Below are 19,987 nucleotides of genomic sequence, written 5' to 3'. Positions count from 1 at the left end.
GGCTCACACGACACGACACGATGATGAAAGCAGACTGGAGAGATTTTACTAGGATAGTAGAGTACGCCACATATCTCATGCTCCCTAAAAAGTGACAGATGCAAAGTGCTCCCACTTCTTTTCTCATGTCAGACGACTGACATTAGGATGGCTTTGTCTCCTCCAGCGCCCCAACATGACAGCATTATTAACACTTCCGTGTGCCATCTGCTCTGATCAAAGCCAGAGAGAACATCACTCCAGCAACCCACAGCCGAACAGATCTTCACATCAATTTCAAGGGAGGAGAAGGCCGTGCAGATTTGGATATGAACCTGTGGGACTTGAACTTGAAAGAAGAGACTCTCCAACTAGAGAGAACTTTCAATATATGTTTCACAAACAACTATGTGACATCACTGTAAATAAATACACTACGAGGTATTAACAAATTCTCAGGCTTGCACACACTGTAATGTCAGGGGAATATTATGTATGAATACGCTGTATTCCTCCCTGTATTCTGTGGAAATCACAGGGCCGACTACTTGCCAGTGTAATTTTAAGTGATATGAATGGAATTTATGATGGTGTATAATCCTGTGAGACCTGTCTGTGTGGCGTCTGTACTATCTTGCTGCACACTCGGGTTTCCTCCCCGACTCCTTCTGCAAATCTAAAGCTATGTAATGTGGACATTCACCTTCTCATCGCCGACACCTGATAAACTGTGGGATAGCAAGGCGGGGCTGTATCCTAATCTTTTGGGACGTGACAGCAGAATCAACTCAAGTGTCGCTTCTCAGCAGGGTGCTATCAGAAATATAAATCTAGATCAGTTTCATGTCTGAGACGCATGCTGAGGCGCCAAAACCCCAAAATAGCTCCCAATGAACTGCAGTTTCACACACTCTTCACCCTTAACTTTCCTCCCTGAAGACCCAGAAAGACATTCACGCTCCCCTCGCCAGCTTTTCCTGCGTCTCACCTCTGACAAGACATTGAAATCATTTGGACTTGGACAGAAACCTGAAGAGACCAGGGGCGGCCACAGGTACCTGGCCTGTGAGCGACCTGGGTCTCAGCAATTCTCTACCTGCCTTGCTTTTACAAAGCAGTGTGCTTCAGGCACGACAGAAACATGTGCACGCTTGATCAGTGCCGGATATGTTTCGTCTTTTCCTTCATAAAGATCATCAGTCGGAGTGCAAACGTTTTCATCGGCGCCGGTAATGTACGCAGTATGCTCAATGGAGGCTCGTAATGAGCCCAGTAACTGAGGTGACAAATCTTTTCAATCGATATTAACATGGGAAATCCGACCGCCTCCAGGTCACTTGTCCTCTAACTTTCTTATATCCCCCTGCTCTTCAGTGTTGGGACTATAAAAGGCTTGTCCCTTGTTTTCAGGGGTTCACCTGAGGCGAGCGACATCGCCCTGTGGTTGCTGTATCATAAAGAGAAACAGCCCCGGGATCAGTGAAACATAATTCCAACCATAGAGAGGCACAATAAAAGAGAAAAACACGGCCATTTCTGCTGCGCTCGCTGCTTCCTGCTGTGTCACGATGCGTTCGTGGTCTCCAGCAGCTTAGAAAATTTGTGAATTTATTGCCTTACCTTTCAGCAGCAGCTTTATTATGGCGGCTGTTTCCAGCGACTCGTACTTCCTCTTCACATGCCGTGGCGATGTTGAATCATCTTCATCTATCTTTTCTCTTCATTCTTCGACTCTCGAGATAAAAAGACCTCATCAGTTCCATGCATTACATTTAAAACCTCACTGTCACTTCCTGCCGATATGCGCTAACCATTAGCCTAGCGACCAGTCACGTGAAAACGACTCCTAAATGTTACGTTTGCACACATTATTATCACACATTTTTGTCGAATGGCGGGTTGGCGGTGAGCGGCTTTAGCGCGTTGTGTGTGCAGCATTGAGCCTCCTGTGTTGTGAACTGAGCTATAGACGACATCTCTCCTGTTGCTTCCTTAACAAAACCTTAAAGATTGCGACGTTATATTTCCAAACGGGAGGGATGGAAAGTGGGGATGGCACTTTTTAATCTAAAATCCTGAGCACTAACTTGACCAAAGGTTACTTTCTGAGCTGACGTTCCTCACTGTTCAGTCATGATTCTTTTGGGAAACCATTCTTAGGGCGTTACATTCAAAGAGTAGTTTTCCTCTGATAAATAAATAATAATAATTGAAGCGCATCATGTCGTGTGGTTCTGCCCCTGTCTTCTTGAGTTAATCCCACAGTAGCGTGTTTCATCCGTTTCACACCTCCCTGTCCAGACCATCCTACTGTGCCTTAGACAATACATCACGACCTCATAAATCTCTCCAGAGCAAGTCATCTCACTTGGCATGCTTTTATGTGTTTGCCCACACCAAACAGCGTCTGTCTGCCGGCTCTCTTATCTGGTCCCGGCCTCCCTGCAGACCTTTGCCTTCCATTCACTTTCCTCCATCAACCTTTCCCAGCCTCTGCCATGCTACCGCTAGATCCAACAGTGGAGGTGTACATTTTTATCTCACCTGGCCATGTGGCTCTCTCTAAATAAAGTGCTTTGTTGCCCAACTTTCGACTCTTTTCCACTGGCTTCCCTATTTCCTTCCGTCATTTAAACTTGCAGATGCACTTTGAGAGAGCAACCGCCGTCAAAACCTGTAGTAATATGTGCTCTAAATCACAATGGGAGTTTGAACCCAGAGCAAGAAGCAGTGTAAGCTCTTTAGCTCCAGTAAGCCAACTCAAGGAAGCGGATTTCGTAAACAAATGTTGACACTTACTGCAGAGCCAGTGATGGGAGCAGAGGAGTGTCATGTGGGAGAATTGATGCGGGTTGAAGACGGATGAGCTTCTGTGTTCTGTTCTCGTTTAACCAGCAGCTTTCTGGTTTTACACGGCAGCTTCTTCCAGGAGCTTGTGGAGGGTCACACTGACGTGTAGAGTCCAGCGCAGGCTGAGTTTGAGGAGTGAATGAGCCAAGGGGGCTGAGCAGAGAGAGAATCGGAGGGGCCCGTGCAGTGCCCCAGTGAAAACCTGGCCATTATTTTCCACCCTCTCAAGCACTCGTCTGACTGGATTAGTTGGATCCGCTGGTTGGTTTTGCTATTACCACAAGTGGGAGGAAGTGTTTTTCAACCTTTTTCTAGCCACGGCACCTCGGTTCACTGACAAAATCCCGGGTCACAACCAAGGAACCTGGGCCAAAGCTCACTTGTGCTTAAAGTCCTGTAGAAAATGCCTATTCACTGGTGAAACACTGTAGCTACTGACACTGGCTTGTTATGTTGCCAGGCTGTTTACAGGAATTCATTGCAGTAAATGTATTTGTTTCTAATATGGCAAAATATGTCATGATTTATTGATGTATTTTGTGTATAAATAATTGTTTGGATGGGATCACTTCTCTTTTGCATGATGTGATTGGAGTTTCCAGACAAATCCTTAGCGTCTTTGCCTGAACTTGCTTCATCACAACAATAATTCCTTCTCTCTTCACATTTTGGAGCGCATTTATTTTAGTTTTTCAAAGCCAACTTTTAAAGCACAGAGCAAAAGCCCTTAGCTCTGTTAGCTCTGCAGTGCAGACAGTCTTTGGCCTGGTGGCGGCTCCCACAAGGATCCCTCCCTCCCTCCCTCCCTCCATGGTTCTGTGGTGAAAGTGTGTGGTCCAGTTAGAGGCGCATCAGCTTTAAGAACAGCTGGAAGTTGACCATGTGAGTGTGTGGGAAGAGGAGCACCGCGCACGACAGCAGCGCTGCTTTGACTGAGGGACGGATCAGCGCATCAACACACTGGAGCTCTACAGTAGAGTGGAGAGAAAGAATCCATGGGATCATCTCCTCTCCTTGGTTGCTCCTCAACACCTTCTAACTGTCATGATTTCATGGCATCATATGGCCCGCCTCTGTCTCCGGACACATGAGGTGACACTGGATCATTTTCCCGCCCGACACCTGACACTCTCTCACGGCGTACTAGTGTGTCGCTGCCCCCCGGTTGTAAAATGCTGCCGTAATGTATGCAACTTCCTGATGTTGCTGTCGAAGCAACACGAAAACGTCAACAAATGAAGGAACGGGTTTCGAATAAAATTTGTACGATAATTAGATCCTGTGGACAATCGATAACCCCCCAAATGCACCGTAATGTGGTCATTCAGATGCTCCTTCACTGCAGAGTAAGTGAGAGCGACTGACCAACAGTCCTGAATGAGCAGGAGAGCCTCACACTGCAGCCGTGAGTATCAGTTCACAGGAGGTAAAGCTCCTTTATGTCATTGGTCATGTGGCTTTTGCATGTATTTTAAAAGTTATAAAGCTATTGTCATCACTGAGATCCTTCAATCCGAAAGCTGCAAGTCACTGGAAGCCCAACCAGCCGAGTACCAACTTCTCAAGGTTTGATTTGATCGTGGGAGACGTGAAATTCTGCCAGTTTTGATTGTTTATATATATATACTGTATGTCCGTATCTCCCCGGGTAACTGCATCCCATTTCATCCATGGCATCTGGCATGCAAGCGCATCGGAAGAATATAGTCTTTGTAGTCGCTGTATGGATGAAAAGGATTTTGATGTAGAGTACTTTTGGTTGTTTTTATTTAGGCTTTTTAATCCTGCTGCCAATCTCTTCCTATTGGCTCGTTGGAACTGCTCATTGCGAAACTAGCCTAAGTTCATTGAGCGATCCTCAGCATGAAAGCTATTATTTCGGCCCATGGCAGCGCTAGAATTGGGAAACCACAAGTGAAAGTGACTGTTGTGAGAACAACAAAGCGAGTGATTGCATTATTCTGAGCTCTCGGAGTGGATTGGAGGTCCAGGCTAGAAGTGAGTCATTTGTACCTGACATTCTCAGCCCTCAATTCTTGGAACCAGTGAGAATGTCAGCTTACACTTTTCTGACTCTCATTAGTGTCGGAACTGACGTACGGCCTGTCCACGTGGAGATTTGGAGATGTGGCTGAAATAAGACCATCAGCACGGCCACTGAGCTTCATGGATGTGTTCAAGAGAAGAGGTGTGACTCGGGGGGCTGCGAGGCTAAGGTTGAGGAGACTGTCTCGCTGAGGCGGCCTGTCATGGCACCACCGATAAATTGATCATCGGGGGTTAGTTCTGCTTCTGGAGAAGTGACCAGTCCTTAGCGTATGACATTTCTGAAGTCACTGATGCGGCTGTCAAGATGCTGTCTTTCCTGCAGTCACCTTCCATCATGATTGTTCCGTAATGTCCTTTTAAAGGGACGTGTAGACGGAGAGTGCTATTCACTTGGGTTGATGCTGGAGCTGCACTCCGTACTATTTTTCTTCATCTAATTCAGTGTTATTAGTAGATAATAAACATGTAGATGCCATTCACAATAGCACACATGGAGGGAGGAGGATGAGTGACTCTCACTGAAAACCCTTGTGAGATGCAGGGATTTGGATCGGCTCACTCCAAACACCCAAGTGACGCCACTGCACAAGACCTTTGATATCGAATACATTAATACGGCAGCACACTTTGCATCCATTCCAACTTTCTCAGTCAGTGTTACAAAATGCAGCCCATATTTTGTAACCTTTCGAACTTGTTTGCAGTCTAGTCAAAGTTTTCTGATATAATTATCATTGTCATTTCTGTAGCGCATTTTTAGGCGTCATTTGTCTTTTGAAATGGCTCAACGGGGGGGATATTGTTTCACTAACTGCTCCCTGATGCGATAAGTTTCTTGTCTTTGTTCGTTGTCAGTCAGCCAGCTTTGAAGTGAATTACGGGCTTCTTTTGGAAACACACACCTCAATTTTGTTGTTTTTGATGTGCTGCTTCATCAAATGGAAATAACCGCTAATGGACGGAGTGAAATTAATGATCATAATGTTGGCGCAGCGGTTGGTTTTTCTGATCGTTGTCGCTCTGTTTTTTCCAAAACTGGCTGCGGGTGTTTGTCTTCACTCAAGAACCATGCAAAAGCGAACGTTCCGCTGGGTCAGTTGTGGCGGAGGAAATGATACAGGACGTGGTCAATCCCACTGACTGACGATGCACGATGAAGCAGCATCTCCTTTATTGGTGGGGATGAAACAAAGCTGACAGCCACTCGGATGGCTGGAAAAGACTCGTGTCGATGAATGCAAAGTACTGCAGCATTCACTCGAGGCGGAGTCATGTACTGAAGCACATCCACAGCACATGGTTATGGGAGACAAACGGCTTTGATTTGATTTGCCTGCGCGTATGGGGCGGATGGGATTGAAAGGACAGCAAAAGGCCCATTGTGTGCAGTACGTGATCAGGTTGTTGAGGAGGCAGGTTGTGCTGACAAGAACGGACTCAGAGTGCCAAGCAAAGCGCTAATACACCCCATACTGTCAAGCATTCACTCGCAAAGGGAAGTCGAGAAACACCTGTCACAGAACTTCAGGAGTCGAACTCCGTCGTTCACCCGAAGAGGAAAGATCCGGCGAGAGGCGCTAGCATCTGCAACACCGAGAGAATAGTAAAGATGACGGTGCAGCTTTTTTCCCTGTCAAACTTACCTAAACTTACTCGCTTGAGCTGTTGGTGATTTTGTTGTTTAAAGAGGCCAGATATTTGGTTTTCAGTGATCTGTTTCCACCGTCCGTCTTTCCTCTAGTAGTTTGGTTCTCAGCGCCTGATGCTCCGTTTTTAGCATCTGACTTGATCTTTCGGTTCTAGTGCACCTCAGTTTTCAGCTTGTTAATCGCGTTCATACTTCCTAGTGACTGAGGTGGTGCTGTGCTCCAACACTGCCCCACGTTCCTGTGGTCAGCATCTGTGTTGCCAACTTTGTCAGCTCCGGCTTGCGTCGACTCCTTCCGCTCCCTCTTGCCACTATTGTCCTCATCCATTTCCACTACCACCTTGGTGTTTCCTTTAGATCTATGCAACTCACTCTCCCTTTTATATGTAGTTTATTGCCACTGAAAACGGGTATTTTGCTCCAGTGCATCCGCTCAGTTCGATGATCTAAGTCATTTATAAAATGGAGTGTGGATGAGGGTTTCACGCGATCAAATAAGTTTTGTCTATATATGTATAAATATGAACCAGAATTGAACACAGCCAGCGTCAACCTCGGAAGATCTAGGACGCGAATGACAAGTGAATGATTTCCAAGGTTGTTTTGTTGTGTGCTTGAGTTGTGCTTATTCCACACGCCTGTCAAATATGAATTCACACTTGTAAACACAAACATTTCTCGAACTCGATGTTGACTTTGGACAGCACAAACATTGGATAGACTACTTCCCAGGTCCCATAAGCACTGAAGCCGAGATATTTTTTTAGTCCCAGCCGAGCTCCTGCCAATCATATCTATTTTTGAAGTGTTGGTCTTCAGACACAAGCTACTGACATCAATAAAGTTCCTTTGAAACAAGCCCTGCTTCTGCTGTTCACTTTCGGCGCACCAAACCTAATATTATATCGGCTACTGAGATGCCGATTTAATGACATCGGCGTCGCAAAAACACACAAGCATCAAGAATAGAATGGAATAGAACGGTTCAGAGAATATTCAGAGGTGGCTCACTGTCCGACTGTGTATACACTCCGAGATGAGCCGGCCCAGGGTTTGTTGTGAGGAGAGATTCATTCATTCATACAGATGTGGAGCACTGCACTGAGGGATGTGTGAAACTAGTCAGGGCATCAGTTCTCTCGAGGCCGGGACATCTGCCTCCGCATTGGCAGGAAGTGCACTGATCCTCCCAGTGGCACATCAAAGCCGCTGCTGCAGCCTAGTTGGCCACACCACGGGGCTTTAACACTACAGGTTCTGTCTCAGGACGAAGTTTGTTTGGCTCAACAATGTGAGATGTGAACACAACTGACCTAGGATTTGGCCCGGGACTTGAGCCTCCTTGGAGCTCAGGATTCTGTCTTGCAGCTGTGAAATTTTGGTCGAACCCACTTCATAACAATAACAAAATAACAAGCAAGTCAAAGCAAGAAAACAACCCAACAAAAGATGAAGCTGAGGTTTACGACGGTCCGACAAACAAAGTGCTGAGGTGGTGTCGGTGCCGTAGAATTAGTCGCTCTCAGATGTGCATGCTGACCCCAAGTGCTGAGAGTGAGGACTGAAAAAAATGGGACATCGGTGTGAGGTCAACGGCAAGTTCTCCAGCTGATTTTGGTGTTGACCTCTCCAGGGTGTCCCTTGCGTCAAGCCCCTTGACACTCCAACTAGGATCAAATATCAGAGCAGCAAACCATAAAAGTGCCCGTCCCTCCTCCGCTTCTCTGTGACCCTTTCAACATTCAAAAAGTCAAATGTAGAGTGCGCGTATTTCCAGTTAATCCTCATTTCATTTCCTCACTGCCTGGAACTCGGTTCCATTCTACCAGAGCCTAATGAGCCTGCGTTCCTGACTGACCTCTTCATTTGGTTAGCAGCAACAATCCCGGGGTCAATCTCCGGACCACCATCTATCACTTAGTTTTACCCTTCCTCTTTGCTCTGTGTTTCTCCTTTGATATCAACAGTGGCATTTCACAGATATGCTTTGAACATCAATACATTGAATAGTTGGAAACTCAACAGCTGAGATGAGAGGAAAGAGTGATGTGATGAAATGGCACCACACCATGAGATCAATAGAAGTCTGTGTGACTCAGAAGAATGAGGAGAGTATAACATGGAACAGTTCATGGCACTGAATTGCCTTCTGAGAAGTGGCTCCCTGTGCGCTCGGGCTTCTCATGCAGACCAGTGTTGAGTTGACAGAAGAGGCCGCTGACTGTGGCTGACCTTCACGTTTGACTGACTTGTCTCCGGCCCACCACTCCGTTCTAAAAGGATCTACTTCATGGTCACATCTCTCAGGAAGCTGTATTTGCCGTGTGGAGGAGCAGGTGGGGCGCAGAGGAGCCTGCCGTCTATATGTGTTGGCCATTGTTGTATCATGGAATTATGCTGCTCTATTCAGCCTCCTCCACCTGAGGCTCACCTGCTGGTGTGTGTGTCACCTGCTGTCTGTGGCTCCTCCAGCCAAACACTCACCTTTGGAGAGGGGTTTAAGGGCGCAGTAAAAATGATCTGTTGTGATTTTCCAACAAAGAAAAATCAATTTTTCCCTCCAGGAGAAAGTGTTGCTGGCTATTCCAGAACGCCGACTGTTTTTTACTTGAGTCAAATGTTTTCGTCTGAGGGCTGCAGCTTTTAAAATGGCTCCCAACGTAGGTGAATAATGTATGGGGTTCCTTCTCCCTGCCACCCGGCAGTGGATCACAGCAGAGCTTCAGACAACAGAGTGAATGCAGACTAATTATAAAAGTGGAGATACAGATAATCGGGTTTTTCATCCGGGTAATCATCGTGTGCTTCCTGCCATCTCAGTCTCATCTCTAATTTCCTAATGGGGCTCTCAGTTCTGCCAACCAACTGCTCCTCAACAACAGCAGTTGCACAACCCCCCCCGCCCAGCTGGACTGTGACGATTGTCATGCCTCATTTTGAGCCGTCTTCATATTGAATCAGAATCCGAATCAGCTTTATTGCCATGGTCAGTGGGGATCCCACCATCTAGGAAAGTGCTCTGGAAAACGTGCAGTCAAAAACATTATAATAGTAATCATAAAATAAAAAATTCCTCCCCCAATATGGCCGGAGGACTGCGGCATTTAGACAAGCCCAGCTGCAAATATGGAGCTTGATGTAGTTACTGCTTTACACAAACAGGTGGCAGACACTTTAGTCTGAGCAACGTTTGTGGGCATCTCTCTCAGCGTTCTGGAGGAAATCCAGTTTGAAAAGATGATGATGATGATGATGACGGAAATCCCCAGTGGATCAGAAATACATCTATAAAAGTCATCTTATTCTCTCTGGTCGCCGCCTGATGAGGTTATAATACACATATTAGACCACAGACTTTGGGTCACTCATGATTTCATCTCCAGCCATTTTCAAACTAATGCCGTTGAAAGAGTCATGTCAGATTTGCATATTTCATTGACTGAGAAGCTGAAGCCTAAAGGGTGAATAGGACTGGAACAAGGAGCGCATATCACAGGACGAGGGAGAAATACAATGGCAGGATATATGGTTGTGAATGTGGCCCTTTGTCACAGATGACGTTGGCTTGGACGTACAAGAGCATCCAGGCAAGTGTGGAGTCTGCTTTCATTCAACTGTAATTGGTTCAGCGTGAGACATTGGTATGAGACGCTTCATTAAACAGGACAGGTCGATGAAGCCCAGCTTCCTGTGAGGCCCAACATTCAACGTTTACTATGACAAATTAAGAACACAGAACGCATTGAGTCGAGGCTTCGACATTGTGTCCCGCTTGGTAAGCTGCCGTGAGCTACTCGTGTCTCTGCTGAAGGTGCTGAAGGTGCAGAATGCTGCTAATCTACAGGTGCAACATTTGTTCATGGCAACATATGTTCCCAAATCTGCAGTGTAGCCTCATAAAGGTATGGAGAAGCCTCTTTTAGCTAATGTGGCCTTCATCTGTGAAGCTCAGGGCTGCACAGAGCGGAGATATATGTATTTTTTTGTTTATATTTGTGACTGAAGACTTCAAACTCTTGACTCTGTATAATATTTAACTTTCTCATTGACCGTTTTAATATGCTTAGTTTCATTTATTTTTTTCCCCGCCGCCATTTTCTGTGATCTATTGCCGTGTTTTTTTTGAGCGAGAATAATCCCAAGGCTCACCATGAATTGAACCATTGTCCAAAGTGCAATTGTGCTTATCGAAATTGTAGAAAATCCCTTTTCCCATGGCGACAACAGAATCTGCTTTATTTGTGTTTTATGAAACTCCAATGGAGTGAAACTGGATGGTTTATCACGGCACGCTGCTTGAGCAATACTGATCTAGTGTTGATGTTATGTTCTTCTTTGGTTCTTGATCATCACCCGGTTCAGAAGAGTGATGAATCACTTTTATATTTAACATTTATTTTGCCCAGTTTTCATTCGGTCATGTTCATTCCGGCCACACACGTCAGGCTTGCTGTCTTCTCATTCGAACTTTAATTACTTCAGCTTCTTTATCGATGACATGTCAGTGAGCGATGGCTCAATCTGCGCCTTTCCCCGTCGATGCTATCAACCGCCGGTTCTGCAGAGAATTCCACCACACTTATCCAGCTCATGCAGACTGCCACTTGGATAGAAATCTAGTTTCAGGTTCCCAGAAGTCTCGAGGCGTAATCTGCCTCACCATCGCCACACGGCTCATGCCGGATTTGGATCGCCACCTCAAACCTCCGCGGTATGGCGGCTGCCTTGCCAATGACTTCACAGACTGATTCTGCAGTCAGAGTGGCAGTCAAAGTGGATAGATGCAGAAACGGTGCAGCCACTCAGTTCGTCAAATCCAGAGGAACATTAATTGATCCCAGCGTGACGAATGTTGCACTGACTCCTTTGGTTCATGAAAGACTAACTCAAGCCAATGTTGTTTTATTTTCAGCTGTTTTTTCACTCTTAAGATGATAAAATTGTCCGCTTTTATAGTTTATCTGCAAGGATTTTCTTCAAAGAAGACAGCAGTTATTGAACCTTTTATGGCTGCAAAAAAAGAAGTCGTACGGCTTCATTAAAAATTGAAAGGCTCATGGAAATAGAGACATAAACGAGGCTATGCCAGATCCATTTTAAATCTCATCTATTGAAACATTTAGAATGCATAATTTATGTACAGATTTTCTGTATGTTGAGGGTGTGAGAGAGTGAGAGGTCACCATTACTGATGGTGCGTACATCAAGCCAAATCATGAAATTCATTTTTTCCTTCCCTGAACCATTGTTGACCAGCTTCATGGAGCATGAGCTTTCATAATAAGAATAATACTATTAAAAAAGAAATCAATTTTAAAATAAAGGCCATTTATTGTAAAGAGAGTGAAATAGCCACAAAATACTGTCAGTTACAGTTTTTCTTTGTTTGTGCAGTGATTGTTGTTGTTGCTTTGCCTATGCATTTAATGTTTGTTTGCTGCTCTGACTAAAAAGATTTCCCCATTGTGGGAAGGATAAAGGTCTAATCTTATCTAAGTCTAACTTCCAATTCCTCACGCTACAAAGTGACAAGGACTGTCCTTATTTATGTGACCTCAGTTATGTTCAGTTTTGTTACGTTACGTTTAGGTCCTGTTCATCTTCATTTGTACCTACTGTTGTCTTGTAACACTTAGGGTGTTAAGTCAAGACGCAAGATTCAGTTTTAAGATTTGCCGGCACCTACTTTAGGATCGACAAATACCCAGACGACCCAGAATGCTGTCTGTGGAAGCGGCAAAGAAAAGCATTTTCTTTGTTAATGGAGAAATATCAAAATATATGACAAAAACCACTGTGTTATCGTAGGCCTCATTATTATCGTATCGTACCTCACAATCTTTTGTCAGCCTTCTTCTTTCTCTTATGAAATGATACAGTGGCGCTTTTGCGCGATGCTGCCCCCCACAGTCTGAGCCCTTAACACTCGGTTATGAGCTGAGCCTCATCTTGAGGATTCCTTTTTGTCAGTTCAAAATTACAGTTTTGACAGCCCATAACATTTCTAGTGGGGCTCTACAATGATCATGACTCACAGAGCAGGAGCCTCAGAAAAATAAACAAATCAACACAAGCAATGAATTTGAGAATCTCAAAGTGTCCATTTGTGAATATGTCGGAATCCACTTTTTCTCCCGGAGATGCTGTTCGGCGCCACTCGACTAGTTAGCTGGAATCTCTCGAGTGAGTCAGCACCAAGCCAGAGACCTGTATTCCTCCCACTTATGAGGAGATTCATTCCTGTTGCTTGGCTATACCTGCTCTCGTGAGCGTCAAGAGCAAGTGCCGAGGGTCTTTCTGTTTACACATCATAAACGTCGGCTGGGATGAGATATGTGCTCTCACTTCACTGCTACCAGCCCTCTGCTCTCACAAGGTGTTATGGAGCTCAACTCAAAGTCAATGGGAAGGAATCAAGCGTTCTATTTCTGGCTGTGAATGATTGATTGTTATTTTCACTGCACTATTGTATGATGGGAGAGATTACCGGCGACAGACTGATCAGCTGTGTGGGGCCAAACCCGCCTCGCCTCTGCGCACTGTTAAGGATGGCCGTTGACTTTGCTGCCTGATGGTTTCCCTCAAAAGACTTTCTCGATAGATCACATGACACCAAGTTAAGTTGGGCGCTTCAATCGAGGCAATCCTCCGACATGACTCTGAGCTGACTGGCAAACCTCAACTATGATGGTAATTGCCAGCCTCCCTCTGCCGTCAGAAAATGAACCAATTTGTTTGAAGAGGATTGTTTTCTTATGATCTCATCATCTCCAGAACTGTAACTTTAAACTGCTGTTTTTCCAATGATAATAGCAATGACTATCAGCAGAGATACGATATCCAACAATTTGATTCACAGCTTTTTCACTATGAAATAAATAAATAAATGAAACGCACCTTTACTGCCGGAACGATTCCCAGCAGCCAGGCGTTAAACCGGAGGTGATGAGAATTTATAGCCCTCGATAAGCTGGCAGGCTGAAATGAGCTTTGTGCTGGGGAATGGGTTGACCATCTGGAGGATGAAAAGTTTTTGCTGGTTAATGCAAAAGGATTTCGGAATATAACCCCTCCAATTTGTTGGAGTCAAAGAAAGCAGCAAGAAAATAAGAGACATGATGAGGGTTTAGTTGAAACAGTTCAGTTCGAGTTCTCGAAAAGATAAAAACACAAAAAGCATTTTGCTCCAATGTAACTGTCAAATAAAAAAAAAACAAGCAAAATATGTTAAATCTGGTTTTTATATTTGTTTATAATTGTGTGCTTACCATTTCAATTGTAAAACCCCAAACCAAACCCAAATATCTGCATCATGGAAGGCAAACTATATATATTCCACACCTCCAAAGATGAATCTGCCGTACTTCTATGCTCTCAGACGTTTCAAGCGGAGGTTCGAGGTGGATGGAGGGTCCATTTGTCATTACACCCTGAGACCTGATATCCAGCCACTGATCTTGAAACACGGACCTGGAAGGATGACGCTCTGTATCTTAGAAAGAAACCCACAAACTTTCCATAGGACGGACCACAGGGCTCCTCCAAGCCACGGTGCTGCGAGGCTCAACCCACGACCCACGCTGCTGCCATTATTAACGTCAAGAACAGCAGGTGTTCAGTGCCATGCGGAGAACAGTAGTTTAAATGATTCATACGATGCTTTGCTTCACAATACAAGTCAACATTAAGGCTTCATTGTTGCTATTTCAATAATGATTGAGCCATCTATTGAACCAGGTGAGATTCCAACCTCTGTTACAAGTGGGACATGGCCAGGACAGGTGTCAAATTTTCCAAGCCCTGAAGAATTTTTTGTTTTGGGATTTAATTCAATTCTGTTCAGTTTTTAATCACCCGCTGTTAAACCAGTCATTTCATTACCTGCGATGGAATTGCAGAGCTCCACCGCGGGGGTGGGATGAAGTGAACGGCAAAAGAATATTTAGTGAGAATTAGTTTAGCATTAACAGCTTCATTATTTTCTGCAAAATGAATTTAAAAACACAGCAATGCTCTGGGAATCGAGGACCTCGGTATAAAGCAACAGGTCTTGCTTGCGACCAGGCTAACAGCAACATCTTTTGGCATGTGTCACTATGATTTGTTTGAAACTTGACCAGCTGCTTTGTGCTATGTCACCACGTGTCTCAGTCTCTATACGACAGCCTGACCTTTTAGTCACAATCGTTGATGATCCTCTATCCAGACTGCTGTATAACTAAACATGGCTGGGTCTGGGTTTGTTTTTGTCCGCTCTTTCCTGCACTTGTGACTTGTTACGCCTCCACGTTATTCTGTTTTCATTGTTCATTTCTCAGACGCAGGAAATCAAAATGAGCCAACACAAAGACGAGGGACGAAAGCTAGCTCATCATCAAACCTCTCGAGGACGCTGTTCGCGCTTCTGTCAAAATCGGGATGTTATGTGAGCTAAGTGGTCCCAATCTGGATAAAAATAAAGCGTGGAGTGCTGCGCTATTGTGCTGCCTATCAGAGCCGTATTCACGGCGCATCCAGCTGCAGCTGTCACTGAGCGTCCGTCTCTATGAGAATCGCATCCCCCCATCTATTCGATAATTCCAACTTTATCAACGCTCAATGAAACAAGTGAAGCCACTTTGGAGATTTAGGAACAAATAAATAAACTCATAAATTGAAAAACATCTCAGGTTGGGTTGGATGATGCTCAAAACAAGCAGGTATTTTTGACACAGCCTTATGGACAAGTAGCAGAAAAGACAAGCAATAATCTTACATTATACATTTATGATCTCAAAGACTTGTATGGTAGCACTGTTGCACAGCCTATTACAGTTTAGCTCTCACAACGCTAAGTAAGGACTGTTATATGGACATAATGAGCATGGATGTTGGTGGCGTGAATTTCAAAGAGACTCACTCGTGTGTGTTGCCGACAGGATGAAAGGTTAATGCATTAGGATGAAGAGGTGAGTGCAGTTGAGATGACTAAAGCAGGACCCTTCAGGGAGATTGGGAAAACATATATATATAGCATTGATTGTATTGTCTGTGGTGCGGCCCGATTCAACACACATCAAGAGTGTCACCCGCCAATGAGCACAAAGTTTGTCCTGTGAGATCATTCGTGACAAGCCTCACCACAAACAAAAACACAACATGGCCGTGCTTTGAACATAAAATCCCAAAAGAAAAATCATGATGGCAAAATGCCCCATGAAGGAATGGACTGAGTGACGGTGGAGCTGCTTTATTGTCATCAATTCCACGAATGTCCCATCGCCCCCTTGTTTCTCTGGCTCGAACTGTTTGTGCAAGTCGGGAGCAATCTGCTCACACTGAGTCGATTCTCTGCTCTACTCGGTATTACCTCCTAGGATAATCCGATAGACGGTAAGATCAAATCGTAACAAAAACAGTGCAGTTATCGTGATGTGGACCCCCACTGTCAGCGATCCACTCCCCGGACTCTTCCCTTTCACACCCATGGATCATACCTTCCACTGACCTTCCTCTTCCTCATACCTCCATCTCTCCACCCCCTACTTACTCTCCCTACAATAGAATAGAATAGAATAGAAAATGACAACCACAGTTACCCGTACACCACAGCTCTACCGCTGCCAATAATGAAGAGGCACCATCCACAAGTGCTTTGCATTTTCCACCTGCCTGCTGCTCTGTCTCAGACGCTGCTGCGCAACACTAGCAAACCTTTGTCTGCAAAACAGCGTGATATTTGTGTCAGTACTTCTGACGACACTTTGAAAACTTCTGCTTGAAAGCAGACGCTCTTCTGGCGCCTCTCTGAAGCCATTCTGCCTTATTGACAAGGTAGCTGGAACGAAACATTTCAATGATGGTTTTGCAATGGTTCATAGAGAGCGAAAAGACCGGCGTACAATTTTGAATGAAAACATATCACCTATATAAGGATAAGGATCCCACACGCACGAGAAAAGCAGCACAAATACAAAACAATTTTGCTTCCTAAAATATAAATGTTTCCCTTGAAAATAGAAGCTGTGTTGAAATGTAAAGCCAAGGAAGAGAAGGAAAGAGAGAAGAGGTCTGTCGTGTTCATGAATGAATGAGAGTTAGCCTGCTAGCTTTGCTCTACAGCGGCGTCATTGTCCAAACAGATTGGTTTGATATAAAGATTAGGATCCATTAAAGAGCAATTTGCAGCAGGTTACACTCCTACAAAATGGAAATCAATGAGGTGGTTTACTTGATGTCAGAGCCTTGGAGAGGAGAGAGAAAAGTTTGGAGCACTCCCCCTACCCGGACTTGTCAAAACAAGACCTTTCAAAAAAGTCAAATCTGCCCAGCACCCCGACTCCTGATGGTCAGCAAAACAGCGGGGGCAGTGAACAGAGCGCTCCAAACTTTCAACACTTTCCTGCCGAGAAGAAACGACATCAACAACGCGAGCTGTTTTACATGTTTACCTGGAGCTGTTTCAATGATACACTGGCTATGTGGTCAGTGGAAAATTCAGTTCTTTCAATGTCCAGAAATTGAAAATCTTTGCACAGTAATACAAAACTGCAACACACATGCACAGTTGTGTTAACATCAACTCACCAATTACATTCAATTACAGTCACTATGCAAATATTGAACTGCAAATATAAAGTTAGGACTTGAAATGCCTGGAGGCAAAAACCGCTCAGCACGTCTACAACTCTTTGCGAGTCCCTCCTTGTCGATAGCACGACTGAAAAAATGTTTTCAGTCCCCGGAGCATAAATAAAACATTTTCCAAAGAGGCACATTTTCTCATCATATGCTGCTGCGTCTACAGGAGAATATGGCAGAAACTCAATGTGACAGACGCCGATGTTGTCAGTGTCCTGGTCTGTCTGCAGAGTTTTGAGTTCAAGCCATTTTGTTTTGGCCCGTGTGCAGGGTTATCTTGAGAAGAAGCATGGCGGTGTTTGAGGATGTCTGGAGCGTCGGAGGACGATGTGAGGGTGGCGCACCATATGCATGAGGACAGTGATGAATGTTTAAGAGACACAGACAAGACTGAGGTTTATGTTGGAAGTGATCAGGACGGACAAGGTTGGAAATCAGAGCTTACTTTAAGCACTCATCTATAATGTATTATGAGAACGCAAGTAAGACATAACACATTTACAAGGCTTTAAACAACATGTTGTGAATGTTCAGAATCATGTATAGTAACTTATGACAAGGTTTATAAAGTATAAGTGTGAACCTGAGGGCTCAAGAGCTTCTAACCCTTTTAATACCAAAGAAACGTGAGCGCTCCTATCAAAGCATTATCGGTAACAGTGGAGCAGCCCGACTTGCTGTGGCAACCCCTGATGGGAAACGAAAGAAGATTAATAGCTCAAATAGGACGAAGGACTGTTCGAGTACTGTCCGATTTGAAACTCATATAAACGCATTTTATGGACCGTGGGATAAAACAAGAGCTCATAAAGCCATTGGATCATATTGACACTGGAACACTTGGCGCAATTTATGACAGGTAAATGAATCTGGTGTGTGCTGGAAAGCCTTCTTGATATTGCCACCATCGACCAAACACTTAATATCCCATACAGATATTGATCTACAGCTATGTCTAGTTAGCCAACACTAGTTCGATCCCTCCTCTCTTACTGATAATGGCCATGTGGCCTCGGATAGATCTGACTTCATAAATTGTTATGGTTTTTTTAAAGAAAGAAAAAATAGGGCAGATGTTAATATTTCATGGGGTCAGTGAATAAGATTCCAGAGATAAATCTTAACAATTTTGGACTGGTATGAAGAAAAAACAGAAGTGAAGAAGTGTTTTGGGGGAGATTGCGTAATTTAAAAAAATGTAAAAAATATGAAAATAAATAAAACCCAATATGCAGCTTGAATGAGCCATGAATTCTGATGAAATCCTGCAGTTGTGAGATATTAAATGGCTCCACCGACCAACGCTGCCTTCCACAGTCGCCATGTTTGTTGTGGAGTTGTCAATAACTTTTGACTGTAGGCAGCTCCCAGGTCGATATATTGGTGAACAACGCATTGAAGCTTGTGATCGGCAACGGTAACATTTGAGAAGGAAGGCTACTTTTCGTACATAAAGGGAGCATTATAATGGGCCTTCATGCAGTCCATCCACTACTTTTGGTCAATTAAATAATAAACAAAAATAGACAAAGAAAAAATGGCCCAAAAATAAAAACAACTTCAGTGTAAAAACGTGAGCATAACCCTCTTAAAGTGCTGGCTCTCATGGCGTGTAAGAAGTAGAGTTGTGAAAAGAAGTGCTGAAAGAAAGTAAACATCTCCCCATTACTGCAAGGTACAGTATATGCAAGTCGCTGGCTGTCACTGGTGACACTAGCGTAGAGTGCAGAACAGCCACAAGCAGGAAAGCCTGTTGAAGGTACAAACTGCAAATGTGGAGAAGACAAAAACAAAACAAAACAGAGCCATTATGTGTCATAACGTTATCAATACCGCCGGCAAACATCAAGCATTACGCTGTCTGGTTTTCATCACCAGAGGCACGGAACTAAGATATTTACGCCTTTATCGGATCGATAATATCGGTCGGCCGATATCATTAGACATCCCTCGCTCATATATCAGGGAGATGGAGGCAGGCGGTTCTCTGTTTGTACCTCGCTCCTCTCTCTGAGAGAAAAAAGCCAGGTGCAGCTGGTCACCTGCTGTGAGCCAGACGTTTTTAATCAGGCATCACTGGATCGGATGCCTGCCCTCCACTGCCAGGAAAATAGCAGGAAAAGCTATGCAACAAAAAATGATCAATGCATATAACAAATAGTAAAGAGTTTGTTTTGACTCATTGAAAATCATTGGGGTAAGAGAAAGATCACAGGGATGGACATCACCAGAAATCACCAGTCTGAAGTGAAAAATACGAGGGTGCAGACGGGAGCTCGAGTGTGATATCTATTTTTCTGGGTGAAAATTGGAGGAGAGAGAGTTTCTTTCTGTGTTTGAGTGACCTAGCATGTCACTGTGCTCTTCCCTCGCTTCCCACCATCTGCTCCTGAGAGATGTGGATAGATGCAGTGTTTCCACATCTCTGCTTCCACACACGTGAATGATCAATAGGTGGAAGTGTGACGTGCATGTTCAGGAGGGAACTTGATCAGACCTGCTTTACATTTAGATCACATGTAAAGTGCAAGCAGATTCATATCCTTATTGGACATGTTTCTCTCATATCGATAACATTGAGATTGATAAGGCAAGGACTCAATAGAGAGCAATAGTGGTCTCACTCATGTAAAACCTGCCATGGCTTTGAATAAACCCATTACGGATAATGACTTGGCTGCACAAAATGGTTTCATTATTGAGGATCCTTCTGGCTGTTAGACACATTTCATCATTTCCCAGGTTACCAATATCTGAGGCCCGTCACCATGGCGTCTTTGCTCCTCGTGAGGCGGAACCTCTTCAACCGCTATGGTTGAATTAACAGCTCTTTGGTCCAGG

General features: G+C 44.4%; 1 protein-coding gene across 10 annotated transcripts in view; it reads right to left on the bottom strand.

Moving 5' to 3' along the window:
* The window catches only part of tmem81 (transmembrane protein 81), a 55,194-nt gene that overhangs the window by 10,628 nt on the left and 24,579 nt on the right, over positions 1-19,987 (bottom strand). For 5 of the 10 annotated variants that reach the window (XM_053848265.1, XM_053848264.1, XM_053848266.1 and 2 more), the window contains exons 7-8: positions 13,424-13,541; positions 1,600-11,276 (exon numbers count right to left, since the gene is read on the bottom strand). In XM_053848265.1, the coding sequence (XP_053704240.1) occupies positions 11,115-11,276; positions 13,424-13,541 (280 nt within the window). In that variant the 3' untranslated portion in view covers positions 1,600-11,114. Of the gene's footprint in view, positions 1-544; positions 11,277-13,423; positions 13,542-19,987 lie in introns of those variants that run through there. The other 5 variants (XM_053848268.1, XM_053848273.1, XM_053848274.1 and 2 more) reach the window with 4 other exon arrangements.

The sequence above is a fragment of the Synchiropus splendidus genome, chromosome 18, assembly GCF_027744825.2.
Source record: "Synchiropus splendidus isolate RoL2022-P1 chromosome 18, RoL_Sspl_1.0, whole genome shotgun sequence".
NCBI classification, from domain to species: Eukaryota; Metazoa; Chordata; class Actinopteri; order Syngnathiformes; family Callionymidae; genus Synchiropus; species Synchiropus splendidus.
The sequence above is the reverse complement of the archived record's forward strand: the minus strand, read 5'-3'. Positions and strand labels throughout refer to the sequence as shown.